This window comes from Solanum pennellii, chromosome 3, assembly GCF_001406875.1.
Source record: "Solanum pennellii chromosome 3, SPENNV200".
Classification (NCBI taxonomy): Eukaryota; Viridiplantae; Streptophyta; class Magnoliopsida; order Solanales; family Solanaceae; genus Solanum; species Solanum pennellii.
Genome location: NC_028639.1, coordinates 54,979,220 through 54,999,454, shown reverse-complemented (window position 1 = coordinate 54,999,454; position 20,235 = coordinate 54,979,220). Strand labels below are relative to the sequence as shown.

At 29.8% G+C, this 20,235-nt stretch overlaps 2 protein-coding genes across 2 annotated transcripts; one reads left to right on the top strand and one right to left on the bottom strand.

Annotated features, from left to right (window-relative positions):
- The first annotated feature begins 293 nt into the window (after positions 1-293).
- Positions 294-4,607, top strand: LOC107015436 (protein LOW PSII ACCUMULATION 2, chloroplastic). Its single transcript, XM_015215700.2, has 2 exons — positions 294-748; positions 4,316-4,607. The coding sequence occupies exons 1-2, from the start codon at positions 334-336 to the stop codon at positions 4,459-4,461; spliced, it is 561 nt and encodes a 186-aa protein (XP_015071186.1). The 5' UTR covers positions 294-333; the 3' UTR covers positions 4,462-4,607.
- A 6,156-nt stretch (positions 4,608-10,763) lies between these two features.
- LOC107012163 (protein EXORDIUM-like 3) lies at positions 10,764-12,156 on the bottom strand. Its single transcript, XM_015211928.2, has one exon. It carries the CDS (start codon positions 12,092-12,094, stop codon positions 11,045-11,047), a length of 1,050 nt encoding a protein of 349 aa, XP_015067414.1. The 5' UTR covers positions 12,095-12,156; the 3' UTR covers positions 10,764-11,044.
- Between the last annotated feature and the right edge of the window lie 8,079 nt (positions 12,157-20,235).

The window sequence follows — 20,235 nt, the reverse complement described above, 5'->3', positions numbered from 1 at the left end:
TAAAAATATTATATAAACGGAAAAAAAAAGATCCTACGATAAAAAAATAGGAAGAAAACTTTTTTTTTCTATATTTATGGACAAGATAATATGTTGCTAAGATTGTGAGATTATAATAATTTTTAATACTTGATATATAATATATTTATTAACTAAATCATAATTAGGTTTACTTTGAAAAATTACATTTTAACTTATGACACGTGTCATTAATCTAAATAGAAACTTGGGAAAAATGGAGAGAAAGAAATGGAGAGGAGCCGGATCCGAGAGGAATGATTAAAGAAAGAAAAAGAGAATAAAAGAGGCAGTTAACAACAAAGTAAACTGAAAATGGCGCTACTACTGAACTCACCACATACCAAGAGACCTCATCTTCATCTTCTCCACTCTCAACCACATCAACACTCCAACCCCAGAAATTTCTCCATCAAATTCCAGAACTCTTCTTCTGATAATTCTTCAGAGGACACTGCATCATCTCCGGTAGCTAAGAAGGCAGCCAGCTCCAGTTCTTTAGGTTTTGGGTCATCGGTTTCCACCACAGTAAAGAAGAAACAACAAAAGGGGAAAAGAGAGAGGGATACAATTATCCGACGAGAACCCATTCAAAAGCCCAGCTTAGCTACCCAACCGGCGGAAGAATCTGGATCCAAGGAATTTCAGAAAAATGAGAGTGCGTTTCTTCTTGCTTGGTTAGGACTTGGTGGAATTATCCTTGTCGAGGGTATTCTTCTTGCTGCCTCAGGTAAAAATTCTGGCCCTTCATTTTTCATCCTTTAATTGTATTTGTAATTTGTAATTTGACCCTTTTTCTCTTCATTCTTAGTGTGGTATTCCAAATTGCAGTAACTATAAAGAATAGCTTTTTTTCTTTTGATATAATTGAGTGATTGTCTGATTAATTCTTGAAATACGTATTGATTAGATGCACAGATGCATACTTGTATATGGTTTTTGTCTCAATTTGTTCTTGGTTACCTCTTCCCATGCACGTATAAGCAGAGGTGCAGCTAAAGGGAGGAAAAGGATTCAATCTAATTCCCTTAGTCGGGATATTCAGAAATTGTACTGTGCAAATCGGGCTAAAACAAACTTCTTTGGTTATATATTAACTGTTGAATCTCCTTGACATAAATGAAGATTATAGTGTAGTGGCAAAGGAGTTTCAAAGTTGCTTTTAGATCACATGTTCAAAATCCTAGGTGTGAGTGACTCTAGTACTTGTTTTATTTCCCTAGTATGAAGTTTTGACTTCACCACTGTATATAACCTCGTTATTATGCTGGGAGCCTGCGATGCATAACATGTCACGGGGAGCAATGAGCTAATTATTCTTGGGATATATCATGAATCCCATGTATAAAGATATTACTAATTCCTAGGGTAGTCTTCTGAAAACTTCTAGTGATATGTGTACGACCTTTGAAGTGGTTGTGCCTCAACGAAGGCAGATGTTAAAGCTTAGCTGAGTTAAGAAGAACACGTCGGTGATTAACAATTACATCATGGTCCTCAATAGAAAATGAAAACCAGAAATAATCATCAGTACTATTGATAAGTAATACAAAAATAGCTCTCTTATGTACATTAATAGGCTTTTAATGCAGAACTTACATGTAAATATAATAAGATGTATTCGAGATTTCACCTGTGACAAGACACTATAGTTGTGAAAATGAGTACCAGACATGCATGTTAGAGGAAAGTATTAATTTGGAATGTAAGCATATAGAACAACTAAAAGAACAAATCTACGATGTATTTATAAATGTACCAACAGAGAATACTTTCCATCTTTACATGATGTTTCCTAATTATTCTTGGGTTTTACCATGAGTAATCATTTCCATGTACAATGATATTACTGATTCCCGGGATAATCTTCTGAAAACTTCTGGTGATATGCGTACGACCTTGAAGTGGTTTTGCTTTAACAAAGTGTATCAGGCAGATACTAAAGCTTAATTGAGTTAAGAAGTTAATGATGGTAATAATTACATCACAGTCCTCAACAGAAAATGTAAACCAGAAACAGTCATCAGTATTGATAAGTAATACGAAGGATAACTCTCTTATATACATTAATAGGTTTTACAATTTATTGCAGAACTTACATGTAAATGTAATCAGGTGTATTCGAGATGTCACCTGTGATAAGACACTATAGTTGTGAAAATGAGTACTAGACATTCATAAGCACGGTTAGAAGAAAGTGATAATTTGGAATATACACATATATAAGAACTAAAAAGAATAAATATACGATGTATTTATAAAAGTACCAATAGAGAATATTATAGATGCCGTTTATATTTATTAAACTACATCAATTTGAAATAATTTGACAAAGATATTGAAATATATTTGTTGAACCCATACAGTATAGACAAACTATCCAAGTTCCAATGTCCAATAAGAACTCTGTAGAGTTTAGCAAAAGGAATCTAGTAAGTGTTAGACCTTCAGAAATGGATTTAAGGTGGGAGGGGGGGCATGTACTTTAAAATCCCCCCCTCCCTCCCCGCCAATCCCAAAAAATAAGGAAAAAGAAACCTAGTATTCCAATGCAACCGCGAACAAATGTAAACTAATTTCTAATGCATCATAGACAAGTGATGAAGTGCTTGACATTTGAAAAATAAAGTGAAGATGAGAATTTATATAAAGCATTTCATAGAATATGATTACCAGGACTTAATCATTATAATCATACAACTCTTAATATTTAACAGCTTGAATCTTTCTTGATAGAGCCAATTATAATAGTTCTGTCTATGTTCCAAACCCTTTGTTGTAAATCTCCTAGTTCACAAATGTGGACACATATGCCTCTGATAAAATTGAAGGTGTAAATTCCCAAAGTGCCAAGAGAGTAAGTATACAGAAGATCTTTTTGGTGACCTATTCAGTATTTGCAATAGTTTCCTTGTCAATATAGTGTTGGTCTCTATATACCATAGAGCTTTCAATTCACACCATCTTCACTACTTAAAACATATGTAGCTCCATGTTAGCAAAGATCACTTGTGCTTAACTAGTGCTAGGTTCCCTCCAAGTTTTGAAAATAAAAATCTCCATTTCAAAATTTTCTATTTTTTATGATTGGTCTGCTCATTGCCTACTCTCTTCTCCAGTTCTTCTCAACAAAAGGTGTCAATCAACAAGTGGTGTTCAGTCTCCATACCTCAAGCTGATCTATGAGCTGCACGAGAATGTTATTTGAACCACAACATGATTTTCCATCTTTAAACACTGACATGCAACTTTCGTCGGAATAAAATTCCTATAAAGGCAGAAAAATTTTAAACTACTATCCTAATGGTGTCCAATAGAGTGGTCAGGGTGGAAGACTTGAGAATATAAAAATTAGGAGAAACGTATGAGTTGGTCTCTCCCAAGTGCCTTTCTAGTACTCTATTTGGGGTCGTTTGGTAGGGTGTATAAGAATAGTGTTGAATTGGTGTATTGGTATTGTTGCCTTTAGTAATGGTGGTATTAATTATTTTTTATGCATTGTTTGGTTTGGTGTATTAAAAATAGCATGTATATCATAACTTCTATAAAAAAAATTGTTAACAAAAGTACCCTCTACAAATATGGTGGAAATGATGCGGAAAAGGTTTTGAGGGACAATTGTGGCTTTAACCATGCTAATGCATGCATTAAAAACCCTTGTATTGCTAATAACATAGTTTGCTATGTACTAGTTATGCATACCATAATACCAAATAGAGTGCAAGTAATGCAAGTTGAAAAAGTATACCAAACAAGGTATAAGTAAATACAAAACTAAGGCATGCATTGTTATTTTTAGTGCATCCTACCAAACAACCCCTTTAGTATTGATGCTGGACATTAAAACAGTTTAAATAGGCAGCATAAAGCTTGGTGTTCATGTTTCCTAGAAGTTCTCCTTAATAGCATTTGCTTGGAATGACATAGTATTAAAGGACCAAGCACTTCCCACAATATGATGATGTTTGATAACATCAAGTTAGGAAGCATGAGCATTGTTACAGTCTATAATCATGACTTTTCACAACTTCCCTTTTTTCATCAAAGGTTGAACATTTGTTCTTGTAACTAACAGAGTGAGTAGATTTTAGTTTCAGAACAACTTACTTAAAGTAGTTTGACATGAGTTGTGTTGTCATGATACACATCGTAAATCTTTCTCGCTTTAACTATCTCCACAGATAGAAATGTTAGGATTTGATGAATTAGTTTGACATTGCAGCTGAATCTATGAGCAATTACTTTAGATATGTATATCTCCACGTGGAAATTTTCTTAAATCTTCTGTTTCATCTAGGCCTTTTACCAGAGGCTTGGGACAATTTTTTTGTGAAGTATCTGTATCCATCCTTTACTCCGACGGTCTTCCTGTTTGTGGCTGGAACAGTTGGTTATGGAGTGTTGAAGTACCTGCAGAATGAGAAATTTAATAGTGAAAACTGATGTTTTTTGCATGTTATATCAAATATTTAGGTAACTTTAGTTAGTTTGTTCAGTCATGTAAACTACAAATGTGAAACTCTGACAATGTAATTCTAAGAAATACTTATGAAAGTGGATTATACCTCAGGCTAATGTGTTATCCTGTATCTCCTTCATACAGTAACAGTTTGATATATCATTCTTAAAAACTCACTAGAGTTGATGTTGCCATATTTGCAAGCTCAAAATGGAAGACTGAAGTATAGATTTTGATTTGTGCGGTTATGGGAAACTTAGGTATGGATGTATACATGTTTCGTTCATAAATAAGTGATGTTTTTAGTTTGGACATATTCCCACTCCAGAAAATTTAAATACTTCGAAAAAGAGGTACTCCCTTCGTCCTTATTTACTTGTTAAATTTTGACTTGTCACACTATTAAGAATACAACGATTGGTATGGTAAATTTACGGCTTTACCCCTATTAATTGATAGAGTTTTAAACATATTTACTCACTACATTTTTCAAAGACATGTCAATGTTAAATAAATTGAGGGTATAAAAGGAAAAAGATGTTGTCCTTCCTTGATTTGTCAAAAATGACAAATAAGAAAAAATAAAAATAGAAAATATTAAACAAGTATATAGGGACAGAGGAAGTAGCTCTTTAGTAATTTCTTGGTTAGATAAAACTCTCTTTATTTGAAGAAAGGATGAAATTGGAAGAACTACCTTCTTGATTATACATCACTTATTTAGGAAAAGTGGGAGTAGTTTTTTTTATGTTTTTGCAAAATTCTAGTCAAAGTTCTTAATTTCTCACCTGCCCTTTCCCTATTCTAATTTTCTTTCATTTTTGTTTTGGTCGTTGAATTTTTTTTAGCTTGAAAATGACATTGTGGGGTTGATGGGGCATTAAACACATTAAGGTGAATCAACCGAAGTTTATTTTTGTTTCTACTGTACAAATAAACGATAAGCAAGGGCAGAGCTATAATTCTAATTACGAGTTTAATAAAGTCAATAATCTTTTTCCCAAAACTTGCATTCGTGTTAAGAAATCCACTTGGTATGTATGGATAACTTATCCATAATCCAGTGAGTTTTCTTTTTTAGAAATTAAAATTCATAAATTCAAAATTCTGAATCTGTCTCCGTCAATACACCTTAATGCCATGCATGTTAATTAGTTAGTTTATTTAATACCATATGGAATACCATGTTTCCCGGACAGCAACTGTAAATGAATTGGTACCATCCATAAATTCATCGGTCTCACAATTTAATTTTTATATTATGGTAAAGAAACTCAACCTAATAAATTTATAATTCATCTATTTAATTAAAAATCCACATTCATATGTATATAGTGCATCTTAGCTTGCAGATGGCTACCTTTATGTCATAAGATATCATCCACCCATTATAATTATAATAATTATGGCTATTATATTATTAATCAGTCTCATTCATATATAGTTCCAAAAATTATAGTAATACTTTGATATGTATTTAGAGGAATTTTGAAGACCACCACTAGGATTATTTATCTTTTGATTTCCATTCAGCGTCTGGAATTCACATTAGAGTTTTGATTAAATTCAGATCGTGCACTGCATTGACCCATTTGGAGGTAACGTTTTCAACAGAATTTTCTCTATACTCAATACTCAAGTTCTGAATAAAAATGGAACAGTCTCACTACTGCACCAACGTTGGTGACCACTAGGATTATCAGGCGATAGGTACATGATATATAAAACCCAGGAAGCTGTCTTTGATGTCAAAAGTAACAATGAGAGGTCCCTAATTGTTGTCATTCTTTGCCTCCAGCTTTGCCCTTTTAAAGCCAAACCATTAACATCAAATCCCATTAGGACTTTGTCCTTTACCTTATTCTCTTCTTACCCACTTAACCAAGTTGACCATAATATTATTTCTCAAAAAAAATATACTAGTATTTTTTGTCTTGCCTTTTCCCTGCCACTTTGTCTCTGTACTAGGGTCTCGGGGTCGTAAATTAATTTAAACGGATTAAAATGAATTGAATCAATAAATAAATGAGTGATTGTATGCTCAAAGTGAACAAATATGTGATTTTGGAAGTTGTTTAAGTAATGGTTGCACTTTGGACATAAAATAATTTGCAAAGGTTAGCTTTGAATATTTTTCTTACTAAAATTATAATCTTGGCATCCCAAATATATAATGTTGCGCTTAAGATATTTTGGCATTAAGTTCAGCCAAATATATTACCACACTTTTCATATTTTGACATGAAGTTGAATATAACAACTCTACGCACGATATTTAACTCAAATTTATATATTACGTTTTAACTATTATAACGAACAAACCTCAATTATCAATTTGTCAAAATAACAATAAAGTTTATTTTGAGAATTTTATTATTCAAATACTTTCTCACCTAATTGGTTCCAACTTGCAAGAAACATTTAAAAAAAAATGTCACACAAATCTAGCTGTCATCCAAACAAGTAAAGGGAATGGATATTCCAAAGTAGATTGGATATGGAACTTGCTAATCAAGTAATTAAAGCAAAATATGATCAATTATAATCATAATTATGGATTAATTTACAAACATCGAGGCACTTAAGGACAAATATATTCTTTTTATTTTATCCCTCATGGAGTGGTGGGTCAAAAAATAGCTTCCCTTTAGGCGCCGCTATTATACTTTTTCCTACTATTGACTATTGTTGTCATTCATTAATCACTACTACTAATGTTGTCTAAACATTAATCATATTTTTATCAAATCTTTAATCAAATGTATGTCCTAATAGTAGAATAATTTGTCTCACCTTTTGCTAGGGTCCCTACTTTTGCTTTGTTTGAGGAATGAATACTCCATCTATGGTTTAGTGGGAGCAAATGAATACTCCCACCGTTTCAAAAAGAATGATTTAGTTTGATTTGAAATGGAGTTTAAGAAAAGAAAGAAGACTTTTTAATCTTGTGGTTCTAAATTAAAGTTCTGTCAAATGTACCAAAATATCCTTTAATCATGTGATATTAAACATGTCACGTGGATAGTTAAAGTTAAAGTGTTACTAGAAAACAAAATGGGTCATTCTTTTTGAAACAGACTAAAAGGAAAATAGGGTCATTCTTTTTTAAACGGAGGGAGTATTAGATTTACCAACCTGGGTTGTGATGCAATAGTGATTGTCTCGAGTTTGAGTCTTGAATATAAAAAAAATTGTATTGTGGAGTGCCACTCTAAATTGGCCCTGCAATCTGCGATTCAAATTTAATCAGAGCTTCAATGCGAACATCAATCTCAGGTGAAAAACAAAATAAATAATATTATATTGTACCCCTCTGATGTAACATACTCTATTAATTATTTTTTAATGAGAAATTGTCATCTTAATGATAACGTATCTAATATAATCTCATAGATAAGATCTAAAATGGTGAGGTTTTTTTTTTCTTCCAAATTATATGAACATTCTATATATTTAAGGTAATTGAAACATGGAACCAAACAATGTGGTGGAGTGTGAGGCTACGTCTTCCCACTTAGAAAGAGACTTGGCAAACAAATTCTCGAGCACTATGAAATATTGAACTTGAATATGAAATCTCTTATTAAGGATAAGACAGTCTCATCACTTCATTACAATTCAGATTCGTAAAAGTGGTCAAATATCAAGAAAATGTGTAGTAGACAAGTTTGAGGAAACATCGTTGTGTAAAAGCTTTCTCAAGAAGAGCTACATAACGGAGATTTGATTAGACGGTCGTGGAGTAAATAATGTATTAACCCTAATTATATTGTCTTATTTAATTTATATGTCACGTAAATTTCTTTTGAGTTTTACCTAAAAAAAAGGCTCTTTGTTATATTTAAAATAATATAACTATAATTTCCGTTTTACTCTAAAAGAACATCTATATCATTATATATTTAACCACAATCTTACAAGTTTTGTGCTATATAAATCAGGACTAATTTAACTAAAGAACAATAAATCAAAAATCAAACAAACAAATTGAATGGAAGATCGTAGAGTTTTTGGAGTTTCAATATATTTAGGACTTTGTCCATGGGCTTCACTTGCTCGGACGTAGCAGCTGGCCCTAGATAAAATAATATGTAATTCTCTATGATAAAACTTAAATTTGATAACATAAATAATTATTTTTTTAATCAAAAAGTGTTCTTGAAATAAGTATAAGAATTAATTATTATAGCATTAATAATATAATGTAGCATATGTTAAATCATCGACAAAGATAGCGTTGAGTCAACTTCAGTAGAAGAGTTTGTCATAGTTAAAATAGACAGCCTGGATTTTGTTTTCTCTCTCAACTTGTTCCTTCTACTTGCGCTTTTAGTGAATTTGGATGACATATTTAAACATTCTTTACTTACTACTTTACTTTATTGTTCGATATTAAAATTAAATTTTAAGATGATTTTTTAATTTCAGGATAATGATTTAAAATAATATTTTATATGTACTTAATCTTTTATTAGTAAAAATAAATTGTTTGATAGAAAAATTCAAATTTGTATCGTGATTTCTAGCTACACTCTTGACTAATCAGTATCTCATCGAAACCCTTTTACAAACACTTTCACAACTAGCTTCTTTTGGAAAAAAAAATGATCATCGTTGATATTGGGTAGTAGTAATAGTTAAAGAAATTGAGGATAATCCGTGATTATAATATTCCACTCAGGGTTGTTCGGTTAGAAATAAGTTGTTTTAGGATTAGTTATTTTGAAATAAGTTATTATACTATGTATATGAGATAATTTATCTTATTACTGTGATATAAATGATGGGATAAATTATTCAAAACACGACAATCAAACATGACATCAAAATTTTATTTTGAAACTATTTATTTTTATCCCTCACGTCAATTGATCCCTAAAGTAATAAAAAAACTCTTCTAAAACGAGATTTTAGGGTCGATTGACGATTGATGAATAATTACTTCAAGAATATATTATAAAGGTACTTTATCCTGTATATAATTATAAATATTAATTAATTCTATAATATTTTATTTCATAATTTATATTAATATGATGAAATTAACTTATTACATTTATATATAAAAGTTATACTCACTACGTTTCAAAAAGAATAATTTATTTTAACTTGACACGAAATTTAAAAAATTAAAGAAAACTTTTGACTCTTGTGTTCTAATTTAAAATCATGTAAAATGTATAAAATTTCCCTTTTAATCTTGTGCTAATTTAAAATTATGTTAAATATACAAAATTTCTCTTAATCTTGTGGCTTTAAATATGTCACATAAAAAATCAATATTAATATATTACTTAAAAAACTTTTTTTTTTAAATCGACTAAAAAAAATTATTTTTTTTAAAACAGAAAAATAATAGTTAATCTCATAAAGAAAGATATTCTTATTTATTCGCCTACCAAACGACTCCAGTGGTAACATTTGTCTAATTATATGTCAACATGAAGTAGCAGTGTAGCACTGGTAAAACCGCTTGATTTGATTTTGATAACAAAAATAAACAGGTAATTTGTCAATGAACCATAAAGAAACTTTACCTTTTAAGAAATTAAATAAATATATATATTTAATATTACATGACATACATAAAACATTATATATAAGATGTGAATTATAACACAAAACACCTCATATTACATATGTATTTAATCTTAATTTTATAGAAACTTAAGTATCATATATATATATATATATAAAAGAGAATTCTAGACCCTCCTACGTGGTGTATCATAAATAAGCATTTTTTTTGCAGTTGCGATTTCTATAAAAAGTTGTGATTTTTATGAAAAGTTATGACTTTTATGAAGAGTAGTGACTTTCATGAACAGTTGTAACCTTTCCGGAAAGTTGTGACTTTTTTCAAAGAGTTATGACATTTATAGTAAGGCTTAATTATAATTTGTTCACATTATCCTTTGTTGTCTATAAATAGAGGGGTTCCCCTCATTTTAAAATTACGAAAATTCTGAACTATTCTTCTGCACATTTAAGTTAATTATTTGATTCAAAACATCTTCTTTTTTTTCTTCTTTTGCACAATTAAATATTTGTGTATTTTACTCCTTTTGAGTGGATCACTGAAAGGAGAAATTCTGTATTCAGTAGGCTCGATTTTTCCTTTTTGTTTCATTCTAGTCTATTAGTAAATTTAAAAACATAAATGTTTATCTATATATGTCATTAGATTTTTTTTAAAAAAAAAATTGATATTTCAAATTTCAAATTATATAACCAAACGTACTTTTCAAAGTTCACCAAAAAATTTCATGCCAAACACTTAATTCAAGACAAACGCTACCAACTTTTCTCAGAAGTCCTAATATTTGAATACTCTTATGGGGAATGTGATGATACAGTAGAAATCCTACAAATAAAAAATGAAGTGTACAAACCAATTCAAATTTTGACAAACTGAACCAACTCTGTGTACAAAATTATAACTATTTTTATTACACTACACATATCTTATAGTAAAAAAAAAAAACAGAGCTTAATTAATATGCATCAATAACCCAAAATTTAAACATAAATAAGAACCAAAATGCTTGAATTTTGTAAACAAAACATTTACTGATCAAGTGCATTAGGTCCACTGCAATAACTCAAAATATGATTCCACACCCACTGAACCAAAAATCTCCTTCGCACCCCATTCATGTTATATGTAGCACCATCTTCTCCGTTCAACATTTGCCCTGTATACGACCCACCGCCGCCGGTACCGTAAATCCCTTCACAAAGATCCGCAATCTCTACCGGAAAACTAGGGTCCTGACCTGCATACCAAGCGTTAACTAATGGGTTCGTTGATACCTCTGCAATTTCATGAGCAATCACGCTTATCATTCCGTCAACACCCACGTCGTTGTTCGGGGATTTTACAGCTTTGAAACCCGGCATGTAACTGGGTACGGAAAATGGGTAAGCGCATGTACCCGGACAGAGTTTAGCGGAGTTACCCACCCAAGCGTACGGTAAAGTGTAACCGACGATGGACGGGAAAGTGAAGTAATGGAAGCCGCAAACGTTTTGGCAGAAATCCTGAACGTATACATCATCGGAAGTGAGTAATAAGTAGACGCCGGTTTTGGGGTTTAATGGTAATGGACGGGTACGGGCGGTGACGGCGCATTTTATCACCGATTGTACGGACAATCGGGTTAGGGATTTACCGTGGGAGTAAAATCGGTCGTTTTTTTCTTCTCCGAGATGGAGAGTGCGGGAAATGTTGGCTCCGGTTTGATCGGTGTAGAGCTGAACGGTTTTCCACCAACCAGCAACGGAAGGGTGTTTAGAATCGACGGCGGAGAAAGAGCTGATGAAATCGCGGATAATCCGCTTTTGGGAGTTGCCCCACCGGCCGTACCAAATGGGATAAACGGTAATATTTGCAGTGAGAACAGGGCCCATGTGATATTTCAAATGGACAAACTCCGATGACCCCTCATACTTTTTGGACCCGCCGTAGATCAATTCAGTGGCGTTTGGCTTCTGGTTGGGCCATGGACGCCACCCATTTACAGGCAAAGTGAAGAAAAAGAATAAGACAGATCCGAAAAAATAGAATATTACCGGTACCGGAGCTTCCGGCCGGCGGGAGAGGGAACGTGGGGACATGTTGAAGAGTAGTAGCTGAGAAGAAAGTATCAAGTGTGGGAGTGGAATAAAGGGTATTTATATGCACAAATTATTACAAAAAGTGTAATTCAAATAGGTAGAAACAAACAAAAAATAAGTTGAATAGTAAGGGAGTTTTGCTTTAGCTATAGCTTTGTTTGGGGGTTATTGCATATTGATACTACCTCTTGTTTTATATATATACGTCCTCCGTTTTATAAAGAATAATTTGATTTGATTTGGCATAAAGTTTAAAAATGTAAATAAAAACTTTTGTACAAACTTAAACATTTAAGAATGACAAGTTTAAGAATGTACAAACTTATCATTTAATTTTATAGTTTTAGACATATCACGTGAAAAACTGAAATTAAAATATTACAAAAGAAAAAGAGGTCATTCTTTTTTAAACAGAGGAGTAATAATTATATTTTTTAAGGGTAGAAGATTTTTTTTTGTTGTTGTTATTTGGTTGAAACAAATTATCTTGAAATTAGTTATTTTGAAATAAGTTATTAATATGAAAATACTTAGCGTATCATTATGTATAAATGATAGGATAAATAATTTCATTATTGTTTGATACCTCTAACCAAATGTATAGTTAAATAGTCATGCATTTTATTTTTGAATTATTATACCATATTAGTGTTAGGACCGGAAATAAGCAGGTGTATACGCGGAAGCTAGCAAAGTAAATCTCGAAAGATCACGAGTAAGAAGACAACGAGAAATATACCAAAAGAGACAAAGATTTAACATGGTTCGGTCAATCGACCTACGTCCACAAAGGAGATGAGCAATCCACTATAAATATGAGAGTACAAAATACAGAGGGAAACAACCTCAACCAAATCACTCGGAATACATGGGAGGAATTTAGGGCAAATAAAACCCAACAATTAGTCACATCAAACAAGTATTATATTGTATTATTTAGTACTATTATATTTGATAAAAAATTTGGGCCTATATCTCACATGATATTATGGAATTTATAACTAATACCTTTCAAATCTTTTTAATCAATTTGTCTATTACTTGATTTTATGTTTTATATTAGTACTAGTAAATTTATTTAAATATTTAATCTTACAAGTTTTATTATTTAGAGAGAGTTGTTTGTTGCTAAACAAGTTCATTAGAAATCAATACAATATTTAAAATGTGAATTGTTTAACGTGTACAAATAGAAAGACAACTATATGACCATGTATCATTTGTTATCTTAGTTGAATATTTTATTTATTGATATATATATGTCGCATTTTGATTATTTATATTTTGAATAATTTATAAAATTTCATACATATAAGGTGCAATGTTCATGTGTAAGTGTGGATCATTTATTCAATTTTATTATTATGTACCGTCTTTCAATCTCAAAAGTAGATTATTTATTTTGTTGAAATTGAAAATTAACATTTTGTGAGTGATCAATTCATTAAGATGACAATAATTTAAGTTCAAAATAATTCAAGTAGGAAAATAGCAAACATAATGACAAAATTTTCTTCTCTCATTGTCAGATAGTTATCTATCTTGACTTAATTATATAAAAAGCAAAATATCATAACAATTCATAGTACAACTCAAAAAAAAAACTCGTTACATTACTAATCCCAGAATTAATAACGTTATCTTATATTAAACTTTTTTTTTATATAAATGCGCCTTTCTAATTTTTTAAACGAAATTGCATAAGAGTGAAACATAATATATTCAATCTAATTATTCAAATATTATGAGTAAAAAATACAACACACGATATATGAAACGATAGATAATAAGTTAAGCATCCAAACAAGGTGTTGTTAGAGGTGGATAATGGAGTCCAGAGGGATTCTTAAAAGTGTAGAGGCAGAAAAAAAGTGGGACCCACAAACGGCGGGGGCCCAACCCTAAGGGAACCTCATATCAATGATGGTCATCGTCGTCATTTTATCTGACCCTATCTGATCAGCGACTATCATATTTTACGAAAAAATAAATAAATAAATATATTAATAAATTATCGTAAATAGGTATGAAGATATATGTGGTTACATTTTTAAATATCAATATTTTGTCGTTTAAAAATTAGAATATTTAGATTTATATATTAGCAGATATATATGTATCTAGAGATAGAGTCAAAATTTTTAATAGAAATACACATACGAAATAATCAAAGGAAGTTTGACATCTATTATATATATCTAAAAAGTTATTTTTATTAAGTAAAAATAATATAATTTTTTGACAATTTAGATGAACCCCCTAAATATATGGGCTCTACCATTCAATAGTTATTAAATATCATATCGATGAATAAAATTATATTATGTCTTTATTTAGTCTTTTATTCGAGTAAAGGGTATACATATATTCTTATTTTTTAACTGAAAATATTTTGATATCCCAAAAATATAATCGAAGAATTTTTAATTTTTTTAATATATGTAGAGAAACTATACTTAGTTGAGCGGGAAAAAGGATAAAAAGGGTATTTTGGGTATTTAAAAGTAAGTAGCACGTCTTTTAATCCATCATCGCTTTTTGGGGACCGCAGGTGGTGCTGTCCCTTTGTTTTGGTATGGGAAGGCAAAAAAGAAGATTTTCCCATGCAATCACAATCCCTATATAATTTTGAGATAAACTGTAAAAGTAATTTTATTTCGATATAATTTATCTAAGTATAATTAATTTTAATTTAATTTATTCTCAAATTATATTATCTTTTAAGGAATTGTTTGATAGTGAGTTTATGAATAATGTCAAGTAGAGTAGACTGTTAGTAATATTTTTATTCGTTATATTTTTATTAATTATGATTATTTCTTACATATTGTTTGGTTAAAGATTATTTCTTTTATTTGTGTTAACATGCATTACATAAGTTTTTAATACATCAAATCAAATAGTGGATATACAAGTAATCTATGCATAATTAATACAAATATTAATACAGTCTATTATGTATTATTCTTATACACTTATCAATGATTATAAAATTATAAAGATATTGTCGACCACTAATGAGATTACAATGAGGTTAGGAGTGCGTAATCGGTCTTGTTTGATTTTATGCATTTTTTATTTTTTATTTTTAAGCACGCTAAGTTAATAACCAAATCAATAAGATATTTTTATCCATTTTGGTCATTAATGGTTCGATTTTAAATATAACCGATTAGAAAATATTTACAAAACAAATGTATATGACTTCTCGAATAATTTGACGAGACAAGATAACAAGGTACTTTAGAATATTCATAAAATAGAAACAATAGTAACTAACATAAAAAGAACTACACAACTGCAACACAAAGAGAAATTAAAAAGAACAGAATTACTATTTTAGATTTTTATGACATATATAGTGTAAAGTTGTGAACTCAAGTCACTCTAAAGCATGATCGCAAGGCATAAGGTGCTAATTAGATTTACATTTAGTTCTTTATCTATGGGTAAAATAGTAAATTATTATAATCTTAATGGATTATTAATTTTTTTAATAACTCAATATTAAAATAATCAAAAGTTCAAAACTGAATCTGTAATTTCATAATTTTTTTTTATGTAATTGTTAAAAAATCGTGGATCCAATGAGGCAATAACCCAGTAACATTAAATTAGTAGCATTTTTTAATATTTTTATTTATCGACTTGTTCTATTTTTCACACACTATATGAGGTGCAGCTAAATTTATAAGATTTAATAGACAAAAAAATCGAATTGGTTAGATATATCAAAGTAATCAGAGTGAAACAAAAAAGAGAACAGAAATAATGTTATTAAAATTATACAAAGATCAATAATATAAATAAAGTAATTAAAATATTAAATTAATATAGCCTGTGACATGAGTTTGCTCAATTGATCGCATTTGCAATCAAGAAGGAGTCGGTATAATTTAGATCCATAATATATAAAAATGTATTTTTTAATTTAGACTCATAATTTTATATTTACACTCTCCTATTATGATTATGCACAAATAAATATTTAAATTTATATAACGTCGAATAAGTAGACATATGAATCCTATGTGACATAATGTGTAGGACATCACATAGGATGCAAATTGTCATATTTAATGTCACATAGGAAGTGTGTATCTATTTGCTTCATTTTTATATAAATTTAACCGTCTGTTGTGCAGACATAAAGTTTGAAGGCATAAATATAAAACGAGATAACATTAAAAATGATATTTATGCATTATGACAAGTTTAGACGGACAATAGTACGTAGGATAAAACTGTACTGAAAGTAATACCATTCTCGAAGAAGTATTTGATGTTCTACATTGTTGAATGCCTTGAATCGGACCCGTTACAAACAGAAAGGACGGGGGTCTCGCTGCCCGGTCAGCGAGTCGGGGGGTCCAGGGGGGCGACGCGCCCCCTGGCCTGGGGGTCCGGGGGGGGCGGAGACGCCTCCGGCCCGACGGTATACAATGTTGTTGTATTGGGCCCTTAATTATCTGTCAATTCTGTATGTTGGGCCCAAGCCTGTTAGGGCGTAGCTTAGCACTATATATAGACGCTATGGCAAACCCTATTCTGTAATTCTGTTCTTGCCTCTCCATAATAAAACTGCTCCCCCTCTTCCCCGTGGACGTAGCCAATTTATTGGTGAATCACGTAAATCTATTGTCTTTGTTTTTCGCGTTTATATTTTCTCGTATTATCTCCAATTCCGCATAACATACATGATATTGATTTACAATTTATATAGGGGGGCAATCCTTCAAAAGAGACTGATTAATGAGTTTTAACCCCTCAATAATTCAAAATAAATAGCTAATAATGACATTAGATTATTATCGACATTTTTCTTCGATTCATTAAGAAACGATTAATAACAACTAACGAAATCTGATTGATATTTCCTTTATTTGATGTAGCATATTTTGCTTAATATACACAATATGATTGATTATTTGCAACATGATCTACCCTTGGTCTATTTCAACTACACATCATGTGTTGCATCCTTTATTCTCCACATGTGTCACAATTTAAATTATTTATATATCTTGATTATTTTTATCCTACATTGAAATTACAATTGTACAAAAAGGAACATAAAAAAATAAGGGGAATGACCATATTGCGTTTAATTTATCATTAGGTAGTTGAAAGCTTTCTATTACCATTAACAAAAATGCAAAACTATAATTGGCATTTGAAGTTTACTAGTCTAATTTGAATAATGCTAAATGACTAGAAAATTTAGTCAGAATCTGATTATAAAATTTTAAAAGTGTATAACATTATTTTATTTTAAAATAAACTGATTTTGTTCTATTTGTTAATTAAAAGTTATTAACGTTCAAACGAGTAAAACTTTTTTTTAAAAAAAAATAACATAAGTAAAATATATTATTCTGGCGAAATTTTCTGGCCAATTTTTTTTCCTTTACATTATAATTTTAATCCTTATTCAAAATTGTGAGAGTGGAATTCAAGGTAATATTTAATTTTAATTCTTGAGAGTAAATTGGTATTGGTGGGGGTCTAGGAATTATAAATAATTTTCTTGTTAGTTGAGAAAATCAATGAAGAGGGTATAAAATTAATGTTTTGTCTATATCATCTGCTAGATATTTATTCTGATGGAGGAAATTCATGAAAAATAGAACCAACTTTATTTAGTCAAGCAATGAATTAGCCCAAAACAAACAAAGAATCTAATCTATTTGTACTTTATGCTTCTTATGGTTGATGGAACTAATTGGATGATTTTCATCTATTTTGCCATAATGAATCATTTAAATGTGATGCTGTTATTTCTTGCTTGAATGGATGGGACTAGTGAATAGGATTTTGATTTTTCATATGGTCACTTTATTTATACTTATAATTATTTCAACAAGTTTTTTGTAGTAAAGAAGGAGAAAAATGACGATTAATTTGAATAATCATAAAAGAAATCTGTTCGATGAACTAGATAACTTTTTATATATAATATGAACATTGAAATAGATCATTCGCAAAATTTCATTTCAATCAAGAATTGAATTGACATTTTTTTTGTTTTGAGCAGAGAATCTAACAGAGACATTATTGTGATTAATTCTCGACTTTTGATTAATTTTTTTTGTATGTCAAGTTAGGGGTCCCGATTGACTTTAAAATCCTATCACTCTAGCTCTTACAAGTGAGCCATAAATTGTGAATGAGCTTTTGAGAAGTAAAGGTTGAGCATTGAAATATCAATAGATCAATTTGTCTTGTTCAATATAATTTATAGCTCGAATCTCTCATCTATTGGATGAGCGCAAGTCTATTTATATGAATTTTAACAATCCTCACTTTATGCGTTAATATTTAGGACAATCATAGATTCAAAGTATATTTCTTATCATGACATCAAAGTTAGAGGCATCGATCATTTCTATATGTTATTTCATTGTGTTATATAATTCACACTTTAATTAAGACGCAAGTATTAAAATTTAAATAAAATCAGATTGTAATAGAATGTATAATTTGTCATATATCGACTCTAAGCAAGCCAATCCTCACCTTTTTGAATGTAGTTTTTGACAAAAGAGGAAGCATTAAAATTTTATCATAACCTTTATATATGCCATAAATTGAGATTAGTCGAATCAATAAGTTACGAAGGCTGGACAAATCAAAGTTCATTGTGTACTCGTTAGTGTTTACCATATAAGTATAAGTTAGATTTTTTAAATTTATTTTTCACTCGATATTCGATATTCACATTGAAATTCGATTAAATTTAGATTTGCATCAAAAAGCCTTATATTTGAAGGTAACATGTTCCCAAATAAAGGTAATTTCACTCTATATTCGATATTTACATTGAAATTCGATTAAATTTAGATTTGCATCGAAAAGCCTTATATTTGAAGGTAAAATATTCTCTAATAAAAATAACTCCGTATTTAAAAAACCTTAAATCCAAAATTTTTTAATTAAAAATAAACGAATATTTATCACTGCACTACAGCTCTTATCGATATAAGTCTACTTAATTTCAGACTCCACATAGCCAAAAAGGAACAGAAAGTCAAATAGTAAAAAATGGATTTACTTATACCATTTTCTTCATATGCATGACCCACACTTCAATCAACTGCCGCCCCAAATTTATGTTTCTTCAGTACCAATAATAAATTAATAAAAATAGATGTTTTTCATTAACATATTTTTTTCCTCTACTAAGGTTGCTTGCTCTTTACGTAGTATAAATCTTAATAAATATAAATCTTAATAAAATATTTACTATATAAAAGGGGAATATGAACAGAATAAAGTATACACAGACCTCATCACTATTTCATAAAGATAAAAAAATTATTTTTAATAAATTTTAACTCGAATATATTTCAAAGTATAAAAAAAAGAAGAAATTATTTCAATAGACAAGAATATTTTAACAAAATCTTAATTAATTGGTGGTGTATAACAGTTGGATAGCTATTAAGTTTTCAATTACACCACTTTATAAATGCTTTAATTTTTACTTGATTCACACTTGTATATATGATGATTATTAAATGTAATCTTGGAAAGTCAGAAAGAAAGTTGTTGTGCACTTAGTATTAAAAGTGGAAATACTCAAAACCAAAGTGTAGACAATAATTATAAAACATGAGGCCTAATCAAACTTGTAACCAAATTGTACCTAGCTAGTTCATGTCTTTCTAAAAGGAAAAAAGAAATAATTCAATCTCATCCTATTTGTTAGTTCACTTTTAACTTGGCATAATCAGTAAAAATTAAAAATTGAAAAAAAAAAGTTTTTACTTTTTCGTATTCTCTCCTTCTCTTAACTTGTCTAGATATATATGTAACAAAAAATATAAAAGAATAGAACAATAAACAAGTGATCGAGGACTTAATATCTCATATGATCACGCATTTAATAAGGACAATTTGTTCAAAAAATCATTTTTTAAAATTTAATTCAAAAATCACTCAATTATTGATCATTCATAAACTCATTCATCATTTAAGATGATTTTTCTATTTGATTTTGTTGACAAAATTAAATGAAAAAATCACCTAAAACGATTGATTAACTTTATAAATGAAATATCAATAATTGAGTAATTTAAATGATAATCTCAAGCAATCGAACTGGGTTTATAATCTAATAATATCGATATGAGTTTTCTACA

Coding starts and splice junctions, on each gene's coding strand:
- LOC107015436 (XM_015215700.2), top strand. CDS start 334: ATGGCGCTACTACTGAACTCACCACATACCAAGAGACCTCATCTTCAT. Junction 749..4,315: donor TATTCTTCTTGCTGCCTCAG/GTAAAAATTCTG, acceptor TGTTTCATCTAG/GCCTTTTACCAGAGGCTTGG.
- LOC107012163 (XM_015211928.2), bottom strand. CDS start 12,094: ATGTCCCCACGTTCCCTCTCCCGCCGGCCGGAAGCTCCGGTACCGGTA.